Genomic DNA, 11,419 nt, shown 5'->3' with positions numbered 1-11,419 from the left:
CTCACAGTTCTGGAGGCTGGATGTCCCAAGCCAGGCTGGTGCACAGCTGCACCCCCTGCAGAGGCTCACGGGACCGGCCCTGGCCTCTTTTGGCGTCTGGGGGTTGCAGCTTCCTTGCTTCGTAGCTGCATCTCCTAGTACCTTCTGCTGTGTCCGCGTCGCCTTCCCTCCATGTCTGTATGATCATCACAAGGATGCTCACGACAGCATTTCAGCCCTCCTGGATAACCCAAGGGAACCTCGGCTCAGAATGCCTGACCATTGTCTCTACAAGGACTCCGTTTCCAAATAAGGGCACACCCCGGGGGCCGGCGATGACGACCTAAGCTATCTTTAGGGGGCTACGCTCGGCAACTACAGTAGCCAGGTGCTGGGGGGCCCGGCTCACCGGCTCTCTTTTTCCCTGCAGGAGGCGAACTGCAAAAACCACAGAGTGAACCGAGTGGTGTTCCTGGGGAACATGAAGCGGCTCCTCACCACGGGGGTCTCCAGGTGGAACACACGGCAGATCGCCCTGTGGGACCAGGTCAGCCAGGGGTGGCAGGAGTCGGAGGCAGGGTGCTCCAGAGGGCCTGGGTCTGAGCTCACGGGGTCTCTGCTTCCCAGAGGGGGCGGGAGCAGAGTGAGTTTTGTGGTCTGGGGAGCCTCATTCTAGCCCTTTCCTCCTCTGCGTGTCATTTCACCCTGAACCCAGGTGGGATTTACTGGGCATGGGAGACCCGAGGCCATACCTTTCCAAGGCCCTGGAGGACTACAGAGCTTGGCACCCAGCCCTGCTCCCACCCAGCCCTGCTCCCACCCCCGGCTATCGGCACCCACGCTCAAGACACACGCCCAATACAGAGGCAGGGCCAGAGGGCAGGCCTGGCGGTCAGAGAGGGCCTCAGCTCTGTGTGCCCTGGACAATGTCTGTCTCTTGTCAGTTAAGCAGGGAACTGGAGAGCAGTGTCTGGGAAGGTCACTTGTCCTGAACACAGCTGTGAGGGCACCGCAGTGCAGGGGACATGGGTGGCAGGCGGTCGGAGCACCCAGGAGCAGCCTACTGGGTTCAGGCTAAAAGAGGCACCCACTGACCTTGGGGCCACTTCCTTGGGAGTCTGGGCGCCTGGGCCGTGTACCCTGCTTTTGACGACATCACCAGCAGGGACTCAGAGGCCCCCCTGAGGTGGCGCCTGGACGTGGAAGGGCCTCAGGGTGTCCACTGCATTCTTTATCGGATCTGGGGACTGCACTCCAGAGATGGAGGGATTTACCTGGGGACCCACAGCGAGTAGTGTGCTGGGAGAGGACAGGGTTCTGCACTCACCCCGAGGTGAACAGGCTGATGATGATCTGGGCCCCGGCAAGGTATGGCCTCAGGTCTCCATTAGGGCAGGGCCCTTTCCACTGCCCTCGGCTGCTTTTCATGACAAGGAATTCAGCTTGCCCCGACCCATAGAGTGGGTGTGAGGGAAAGTGAGAAATCACCCCCCAGGGGGATCTCCTCCATTCTCCTCTTGGGATTTTGGGCACGCGCACTCACACACACACGTGCACCCAGTGTGCTTTCCAAGCTGCCAGGTCCAGGACTCGAACCGTGTTTGGCCACATGGGAGTGCAGAGCCTTAACCACCATGTCGCCTGCTAGCCTAAGGACAGACTTGTTAACATCTGAGGGGCGTGGGAGTGGGTCTTGACATAAAGGGTAGCCCTGGGCGGGGTGGGGAGTGTGCAGGATCTGGGAAGGGGACCTAGGCTGATACTAGCCCCTTCCACAGGAGGATCTGGCCATGCCCCTGATCGAGGAGGAAATCGATGGGCTGTCGGGCCTCCTGTTCCCCTTCTACGATGCTGACACCCACATGCTGTACCTGGCTGGAAAGGTAGTACGCGGGGGGAGGGGGGAGGCTGGCCAGCTGTGAGCCCCTGGCCCCACCGTGCCCTGCTCTTGCTGCCTGCCATGTAGAGGCTCCCCTGACCCAACCCCGTCCTGGGTCTCACCTCTTCCGTTAACACCCACCCAGGCCTGACGCTCATTCTTTCGTTCCTTTTACCGCTTGCTATAGGGTATGTGCGCTTACTAGAGAGAGACGGTGGGGAGGGAGGTGAGAAAGCACCCTTCCTACAGAGGAGGGTGGCCAAGCCACAATCCCCTCCTCCATCTCCTTTCAGGATTTTGGGCATGCATGCACACGTGCCCAGCTTGTTTTTCAAGCTATTAGGTCTGGGATTTGAACCATGGAGTCACACATGTGGGATCCAGCCACCTTAGCCAGCACGCCACCAGCTGGCCTGATACGCAGATGTACCCAGATCTGACTGAGCATTCTAGGAACAGCTAGAGCAGGGTTTTACACTGGAATTAAGGCTGAAACCCCAGGTATAGGCAAGGGTGGTGGTGGGGTCTGATACACTTGCCAGGAGCTCTTTCATTAGATAAGCTGACTACACACATACACACGCACGAGCGTGTGCACACGCACACACACCAGCCCACCCCTCCACACCCAGCAAGCCCCCATGGCCTCCCTGGTCCTGACCACGCTGGAGCTCAGCATTGCCTTGTCTTCAGCAGATTCCGGGGGCCAGGGCCTGTGCCCTCCCACCCCTCACCGCCCTCTCTCCTGCCCCAGGGGGACGGAAACATCCGGTACTACGAGATCAGCACGGAGAAGCCCTACCTGAGTTACCTCATGGAGTTCCGCTCCCCTGCCCCGCAGAAAGGCCTGGGTAAGGGGTCCCCCAGATGGAAGGCCAGACCTAGCAGGCCCTGGCTCCTGGGCACATCCAAAGGGCCCACAGGTGCTGCCCCTGGGGAAGGCCAGCGGCCCTTCTGCAGCCGGCCTGTCACTGCCCTCCTGACCGACACTGTCACCAGGCCCTGGCTCGTCCCTGGGCCTCCAGCAGGCTGCAGGGGCGTCTCCATCCTGACCGCAGCTCCGGGGGTTCTGGCATTGGCAGGAGGTGGTCATAGGGCATCTAGACTCCGGTCCCTTCCTGATCCTCTGGAAAGCCAGCTCCATCCTTTCTGAAAGGGCAGGAGGAGGTCCCAGGATTCCCCCGATGACAGCCAAGCCCCCCCGTGTTCTCTGCAGCGGGCTCCAGGATTAGCAGGCCAGGCAGGGTGCTCTGCAGCCCACCTTCTGCCGCCTCGAGTCTTCAACACGTTCTCACTGCCATCCACCAGCACCGCAGTGCATGTCAGTGACGCGGGGTCCATTCACCCCAGAACAGCCTCCGCGGTGACCCCTCTCCTGCAGCTTGTTACTGTGTGACAGGTGCTTTCCGGTCTGGGGAGGTTAAGTAACTCACCCCAGGCAGGCCTTGGAACAGCTAAGCGCAGAGACCAAATTCAGACCCCCACCTGGGTAACCTTTCCCGGCCCGCCGCGGTTCCTAGAGTCCTTCACCTGAAGAGCAGCCTTGCATTCCATGTAGGGGAGGCCGTAGCTCCCGTCTGTCTCAGCTGTGCTTATAATGGGGCGGGTGTGCAGTGAGCATCTTCCCACTGAGTCCCCCAAACCCTCCGTGGGGCCACTCCTGTCCTTCTCTCGGCAGCCAAGGAGCAGAAGCTCAGAGTTAGTGACTTGCCCGGGGACCACCAGCTGGAAAGAGAGGCAGAGTCAGGATTCAAACTGGCTTGTCTGACTGCAGAGCTAGCACCTCACACGGCCCTACTTGTCCCTCCCCGTAGCAGGTGTTCAGCAGATGACACCGTTAGAGACACTGGCTGGTGAGCGCACTGACAAGGCGTGCATACACCAGTGGTTCTTGAAAACCTGCAACAGCAGCAGTCTTTTTAAATTAATTAATTTTTTTGGAGAGGTTTTTGCTACAGGGCACATGCACTCGCCAGAGAGACAGAAAGACAGAGATACAGAAAGCATGAAATCATCCCCCAGGGGCGATGGCCATGCCGCAATCCCTTCTCCTCCATTCTCCTCTTGGAATCTTGGGCACGCACGCACACATGCATGACGTGAGTTTAAGCCAATGGGTCCAGGACTTGAACCGCGGTTGACTACATGGGAGCTCAGCGACATAGCCATTATACTAACTGCTGGTCCCCAGCAGCAGTCTTGAGGCTATGAGGAGGTGGCTTCTCCCCCTTCCTCTCTGAGTTGCAGAGACCTAGAGGCTCAGGGAAGACCCTTCATTTTGGCATCTCAGAAGGCGTTGGGCTCTGAGGCCCTGCCCTTCTGTGCTGTGACCTTGGGCAGCCCTGTGCCCTCCACCCTTACAGAAGAGTAGGTAGATGCAAGTATTTCTGCAGCCTCTGCCAGTTCTGAAAAGCCCCTGTTCTGAAGTGCACCATGGGGGCGGGCCTGGCCCAGGGGCTTATTTGAGAAGGGACCACCCAGAGACAGCACCAGTGACCCAGGCAGCCCCAGCACGCCCCCTGCCCTTTGCACAGTCGCTGCCTCCACACCGAAGCACTGTCCCCATTAACCTTTCCCCGGCTGTGGACATCAGGTGGGAGGGGCGTTTAGGGGGAGCCCTGGACCCACGGAGCCCCTGTGCCTGCCCGCAGGGGTCATGCCCAAGCATGGACTGGATGTGTCGGCCTGCGAGGTGTTCCGCTTCTACAAGCTGGTGACGCTCAAGGGCCTGATCGAGCCCATCTCCATGATCGTGCCCCGGAGGGTGAGTGAGGCTGAGCCGGGCTCCGAAGGGCCCCTGTGCTGAACCCTCGCCCCCTCGCCACTGCCCGGACGCCTAGAGGGACCCAGATGCAGGAGATGCTGTGGACCCGGGTCTTTGGGCCCAGTCTGGGGTGGAGGTGGGTGCCTGCTCCACTGGGGACAGTCAGCTTGCTCAGGAATGGTGAGGGAATTCCAGGTGAGGACCCCTCGGAGTGCAGAGGTTTGGAGGTGGGGAGTAGGGTTGGAGGCCAGTGGGGGGAGTGTTTCACTGCAGAGCAGGGGTCTCCCGGCAGCCCCCAGCTGCCCACTGCTCTTCCCCTGCAGTCGGATTCCTACCAGGAGGACATCTACCCCATGACACCAGGCACGGAGCCAGCTCTGACCCCAGACGAATGGCTGGGCGGCATCAACCGAGGTACCGCAGGGGAAAGGCTTCCCCAAAAAGGGCCGCAGCCCCCTGAGTACGCTCCGTCTGGGCTCCCCTTCACACTCAGCCGCTGTCGGGCAGCGTGTCAGGGAGGCTCGGCAGCTGGCAGTCCGTCAGACTGTCGGTGAGTCCCTTCCCCTTGCCTTTCTTAGATCCCGTGTTGATGTCTTTGAAAGAAGGTTATAAGAAGTCCTCAAAGATGGTATTTAAGGCTCCCATCAAAGAAAAGAAGAGCGTTGTGGTCAATGGAATAGATTTATTAGAAAATGTCCCACCCAGGACAGAGAACGAGGTAAGGAATATAAGTTATTACCTCTGCAAGAGAGACCTCTCCAGTCCAATTACAGACTCGAAGCCCGCTCAGCCAGCTCCATTCCCAGGCATTTTTCTTTCCATGACAAATACCGTAAGTAGCCTGCCATTGGCTTCTGTGGCCTCTGACCCCATAAATAGAGGCTGGATGTCGGGAGAGGCTGGTTCTCCGCCCCGCCCCCACCTCGGATGCTCCAGCCCACAGAGCTGTGTCTCCTGCGGAGGCAGCTGTCATGTGTGTTCCCGGAGTTGTAAATTCCTGACTCGCAGGGACAGGCCTGGCCCTGTGCATCACAGCTCCGCCTTCCTCCCCGCAGAGCTGCAGTGATGGGCTGATGCTACCTGTCTTTGTGGGAGAGGTTGGGTGTTCGTGATTTTGTACCATTAGGAATGGGAGCAAGCATTTCTGGGACAGCAAGGGCTGGGCCTTGTCAGCGGCCCCTGGAGGCATCTCCTTCCAACCTGGAGCCCCAGCCCTGGGTGTCAGGGCAGGTCAGCTCGGCTAAGAGACATCCAGTACAGAGATGGCTGCCCAGGCTCAGCTGCACGTGGATCCTGGTACTGCCATTTCCCAGCTGTGACTGAGCAAGGCTCTGACCTAAATCCATTTCCCTCTGGGAAATGCTGCATGCATTAGAGAGAAAATCTGTTAAGTGTCTAACACTCTTCCTGACTCACAAAGCACTCAAAGAAGCTAACTGTATCAGCTAGCTATAGCTGTGTAACAAATTACCCCAGAACTTAGTGACTTAAACCTAGATATTTATTCTCTCGTGGGCTCTGGATGCCTGTGGCTCAAGGTCTGTCATGAGTGCCTAACTGCTGTCAGCTGGGGTTTCAGTCGTACCTGAAGCCTGGACTCAGGTGGACCTTGGTGCATGCACATGGTTGCTGCCAGGACCCATACCCTCAAAGGCTCTTGGACTAAGGGCCTCAGTTCCTCCTGGTTGCTGGCCAGAAGCTTCCCTCGGGTCCTTACCACACGAACTTCTCCATAGGGTAGTTCATAACACGGCTGCTGACTTCCCTCAGAGCTTATGAGCACAAGAGCAAGAGTGTCCAAGAGGGAAGCCACGGTCTTTTCATAGCCAGATTTTAGAAACGACACTCTGTCACATCGATCACATTCTGTCTGAAGCGAGCGACTAGGGCTGTCCACCCTGGAGAGGAGGAGACGACATCAGGGCCATCACAGGGGCTGCTTGTCTCAACTCACGGTGCTGTGGCTAATAAAAATAAGTCTATCTGTGGGCTGACCTTGTGGCCTGGTGGTTAAGAGAGCTGGGCCCCACATGGCAAACTACATGGTTCGAATCCCAGCCCCAGTGGCTTGAAAACCGCACCGGGTACATGTGCGTGTGTGCCCCCAAATCCCAAATGTATGAAGGAATGGAGGAGAACGGTGTGTGGTGTGACCGCGCCCATTTGGGGTGGGGAGTGCTTTCCCTCTCTCTCTCTGTCTCTCTTTGGTGAGCACATGCACCCTCTGGCAGAAAGAATAAAAAACATATATTTAAAAGAAAAAAATAAGACTACTCTTTACTTCTGAGGCCTCACAGTCTTAAAGGGAAGACTGCAGATAACTGCTCATGGCCATGAAAGATGTTTCCGTGACACCGTAGAGGGATACTCAGACTTCTAGGGCTGGGCGGCAGCGTGTGACAAATGGGATTTGCTTCAACATAATCCCAGGAGTGGGGTGCAGGGGAAGTGGTCCAGGTCGAGATGAAGCAAGAAGGTCTGCGTGTGTTTGAGAGGTGCCCTGCTTTGTGAAGGTCGGGCTGCAGGGGCTGCTGCAGCAGCCCGGTGGGCAGCCCCGGGACCTGCGCTGGCTCTGGCACTGGGTCTGGAGGCAGGGAATAGCCGCTTAGTCAGGCAGCACTCGGCTCTGGACCTGTCTGTGCAAGTCGGTGCGTAGCCCCTGGAGGAGCTTTCCACGGGTCTCTGAGCAGACAGACGGGCTCCACCATCTCTACGCGGAAGCCATGGCCGTCCTCGTTGGGAAGACGCTTGCTCAGAGCCTGGCGACTGGCTTTACCCCACAGGCGTAATCATCCCAGCTGACTGGAAGCAACCAGTTAGAAAGGGGACTGTGAAAGGGAGACACGCTGGTTAATGTGAAGGGACAGCTCGACACGGGGGAGGACGCTCAGGAACTACTAAAAACCCCTGACTGCACTTAACATGAGTGAGATTTACAGTGTGCGCATTGCCCCGGTTAAAGTTGCTTTTTGACAAAAGTGGATCAGAAAGTATGCGAAGATAGTTTGAGAAGTCAGAAGGCACAAGAGGGCGTCGTCATTTAGGGTAGTGGGAAATAGCCTATTCTCTCTGAAAAGGTGTGATCAAGACTGGGGCTTAAGGGTCGAGCATTTGTTTTAAGTCAGTTAAACCGGGGCTTAGTGGTGTGCGGCTGTAACCTCAGGGACCGGGAGGCTGAGGCAGGAGGATCAGGAGTTCAGGTTGGCCTGGACAACAAAGCAAGATCCTGTCTATTTTAAAGCCAGACAGGGGGCCAGCCCACCAGTGGTATAGTGGTTAAGGCATTGAACTCCCCCACGCGGCTGACCATGGTTCGAGTCCTGGACCTGATGCCTTAAACTCACGTTGGGCAAGTGTGTATATGTGCCCCAAATCTGAAGAGAATGAAAGAGAAGGGATTGCAGCATGGCCATCGCCCCTGGTGTGTTGGGGGGTGATTTCTCACTTTCTGTCTCTGTCTCTCTAGCGAGCACACACACCATATAGCAAAAATCTCTCAAAAAATTTTAAAAAGCCAGGCATGGTGGTGTGTGCTTGTAACCCCGGCAGGGAGGTTAGGACAGGAGGATCACCCCATGGCAGGACCCTGTCTTAAGAAAAAGAAGACTAAAGGGGCCAGCAGCATAGTAGTTATGTCACTGGACTCCCACACGGCCGACCACAGTTCAAGTCCCAGGTCCAGTGGCTTGAAACTCACACTGGGCGTATGTGTGTGCGTGCCCAGGATTCTGGGAGGAGAATGGAGAAGGGATTGCTGCGTGGCCGTTCCCCCGGGGACGTGGTTTCTCACTTTCCCCCTCACGGTGTCTGTCTCTCTCTCTCCAGCAAGTGCACACGCCCTAAGGCAAAAACCTCTAAAAAATAAAGAAGAACAAAAAAGTCCGTTAAAGGAGGGAATTATAAAAATGATGCATACACTCATTTTATTTTTAATTGCCAGGAAGTGCACGGGAAAGCGCCCCCCAATGGGAGATGGTTGTATCACTACTATTCCCTTCACTACTCCTCGTCAGGATTTTGGGCGCGCACACACACACACACACACACACACACACGCCCAGACCAGTTTTCAAGCACCCTGGGCCAGGTTTCAAGCCTCGGCTGGCCACGTGGGATCTCACTTCCCATGCACAGCAGTTCATGGTGGAACCATGGGCCAGCCCGATACGTATATTCCTAAACCACTTACTTGTATTTAAACTGTGAAACGGTGGCTTGGTGGTTAAGACACTGGATCCCACATGGTCAACCCACAATTCAAGTCCCAGACCTTGCAGCTTAAAAAACAGCGGGTGTATGTGCGTTCACACCCAAAATCCTAAGAGGAGAATGGAGGAGACAGGACTGCGGTGTGGTCATCCCGCCTGGGGAGGTGGGGTCTCACTTTCCCTCTTTCTGTGTCTCTGTCTCTCTCCAGTGAACACAGACACCCTGTAGCAAAAGTCTAAAAATAAAAACATAAAATACATGCATTCATTCAGCATATTTTAATGCAGGACTACCATCTCTTGGAGGAGGCCTCTGGTTGGAATCTGCCGTATCTTTCTCGCATAGCTCATACCTTAATTCCAATTTCCAGTTTCAGTTTCCTTTAGGTGGAACATGAATTTAAAGCCAATCTGAAGGCAAAGCCCTAGTTTTTATCATGTTTTTTCTAATCTTTTCAGGGGACAAGTGAACTACGGTATAATTTACCTATGGTAATGTACAACTGTGTGTGTGTGTGTGTGTGTGTGTGTGTGTGTGTGTGTGGTGTGTTTTAGACAGAGGCTCACTCACAAGATCCTCCTGTCTCACTCTCCTGAGTAGCTGGGATGCATGCATGCACCACGGCAATGGCTTTTAGGGTGGGCTAGGAGGCAGCTCTGAGCCTCCCGTGTGGCCTCTGCCTCTTAGCAGCAGAGCCCAACGTGGAGACTGTGGCTGGGCCTGTAATGTAGCACTCTATATTTTTTGTTTTAGGATCCGTGTACTCGCCGGGAGCTGGGGTAGAGAGTGAAAAAAAAAAAAAAATCACTCCCGGGGTATGGCCACACCACAATCCCTTCTCCTCCACTTTCCTCTCAGGATTTTGGGCATGCATGCACACATGCCTGGTGTGATTTTCAAGCCTCCAGGTCTGGGACTCAAACCATGCCGTCTACTCTGTGGGCTCCAGCTGCCTTAACACCACACTCCTACTGGCACTGGTCCCATGAGTTTGAGACTTACACAGAGCATGCAGCCACTATCAGATGATTGAAGACGTAAAGTATTTGCAATCTTGACCAATTATACCGTCCACACCTAATTCAGCCACAGTGCTTCAGCCTCACCTTTATCAAGGTTCTCTAAAACGTTTACGCTGTTTATAGGAACAGCAACTCTCGTTTCACGCTCACCAGCTTAGGTCAGATTTAGTAATTATGGAAGAATGACAAGGGGACTTGCCCCAGGAAGTTCGAGGACACACGTTTGCTCGTGTGCGCAGGGCTCCGGGAGTCCCCGAGCACCAGGGCTCTGTGTTTCGTGGGCGCCGGTCAGTGGGGTGGGCAGAAGAGGAGGCTGCTTAGCCGGGAGCTGTCTGAGGCCCGCCCTGGGAGGGGAGTCACGGCCACACAGGCTGGCGGGCACCGCTGGCATCAGGAGAGAAAGCGAGGCTGCATTCCCGGGCCTCCCACGGAGAGGACACGGCTCAGAAGGGTTTCCATCCAGGCTGGTACAGGACAGCATCAGGTCTGGCCCCCGATAAAGGGGGAGCACGGGGTTGGGAAAGCTGGGCCGTGTGGCTTTGCTCCTTCCATGACCCTGAGTCAGTGAATGGGGCAGGTCTGCTGGGCTGGAGGGACAGTGGGAGCCACCGTGGAGCTCGCCCGGGAGCTGCAGGGATGCGGCGTCTCAGGGATGCCCGAGGTGCAAGCTGAGAAAGGATGAGGAGGCAGGCAGAGCCGGGGTGCCCGGGGGAGCCAGGTATCTGGAGACCTCAGAAGGAAGCTCCTCTCCTCACCTGCTCTCTCCCTGGCCCCGCCCTCTCTTCTCCCGTCCAGCTCCTCCGAATGTTCTTCCGGCAGCAGGATGAGATCCGGCGGCTGAAGGAGGAGCTGGCCCAGAAGGACGTCCGCATCCGGCAGCTGCAGCTGGAACTGAAGAACTTGCGCAACAGCCCCAAGAACTGCTAGCCCCGCGGCTGTGTGCGAGCCAGTCTCTCCGCTCCTGTCGTCCCTTCCTGTCCCCTTACCCAGTGGCCCCAGAGACAGAATCAGGACTGGAGCTGGGGCCAGCCTGTGGACCCCTCCTGCCACCTCGACAACTGGAAGCCGACCTTTGACCTCCTGACCTCACGCTAATCGAAGTCCCTGGCCTCTCCTGGAGACCCCCTTGCCCCCCCAGGAGCCAGTCTGCCCCTCAGCTGGGACTGAAGACTGTGGACTCCCCACGGTGGCGTGGACCAGGGAGTAGGGAGACGCAGAAGCCCAGATAGGCTTAGAACTTGAACTTTGCCCCTGCGGGGGTGGGGGACACTCTGGAACCTCTGTGGGACCACTGAGTCAGGACCACTGAGTCAGGGCTGGGCTGCAGGCGGAAGCTCTCCTCCCCTCCCACCGCCCTCGCGTCCTGGCAGCCCAAGTCGCCTGGCTGGGCAGTGATCAGCCCGCTCCACCCTGCCTCCTCCTCCCCCGTCTTCAGGGACTCAGGGTTGCTCTCCAAGGCCATACCCCTTGCCTTCCCGCCACTCTCTGCAAAGCTCTTGCACATTCTCCCCTTTAACTGGTGAGCCAGGCAGGGTAGGGATTCGTGTCCCCATTTGACAAGCCACA

At 56.8% G+C, this 11,419-nt stretch overlaps 1 protein-coding gene across 1 annotated transcript in view; it reads left to right on the top strand.

Annotated features, from left to right (window-relative positions):
• CORO2B (coronin 2B) overlaps positions 1-10,973 on the top strand; it is a 72,782-nt gene extending 61,809 nt beyond the window's left edge. Inside the window, exons 5-11 of the mRNA XM_006153470.2 lie at positions 410-526; positions 1,758-1,862; positions 2,613-2,709; positions 4,510-4,622; positions 4,946-5,036; positions 5,201-5,340; positions 10,649-10,973. Of these exons, the coding sequence (XP_006153532.1) occupies positions 410-526; positions 1,758-1,862; positions 2,613-2,709; positions 4,510-4,622; positions 4,946-5,036; positions 5,201-5,340; positions 10,649-10,780 (795 nt within the window). The 3' untranslated portion in view covers positions 10,781-10,973. The remainder of the gene's footprint in view (positions 1-409; positions 527-1,757; positions 1,863-2,612; positions 2,710-4,509; positions 4,623-4,945; positions 5,037-5,200; positions 5,341-10,648) is intronic.
• The last annotated feature ends 446 nt before the right edge of the window (positions 10,974-11,419 follow it).

This window comes from Tupaia chinensis, unplaced genomic scaffold (assembly GCF_000334495.1).
Source record: "Tupaia chinensis unplaced genomic scaffold, TupChi_1.0 Scaffold000377_2, whole genome shotgun sequence".
In the NCBI taxonomy this organism is placed as follows: domain Eukaryota; kingdom Metazoa; phylum Chordata; class Mammalia; order Scandentia; family Tupaiidae; genus Tupaia; species Tupaia belangeri.
The sequence above is the reverse complement of the archived record's forward strand: the minus strand, read 5'-3'. Positions and strand labels throughout refer to the sequence as shown.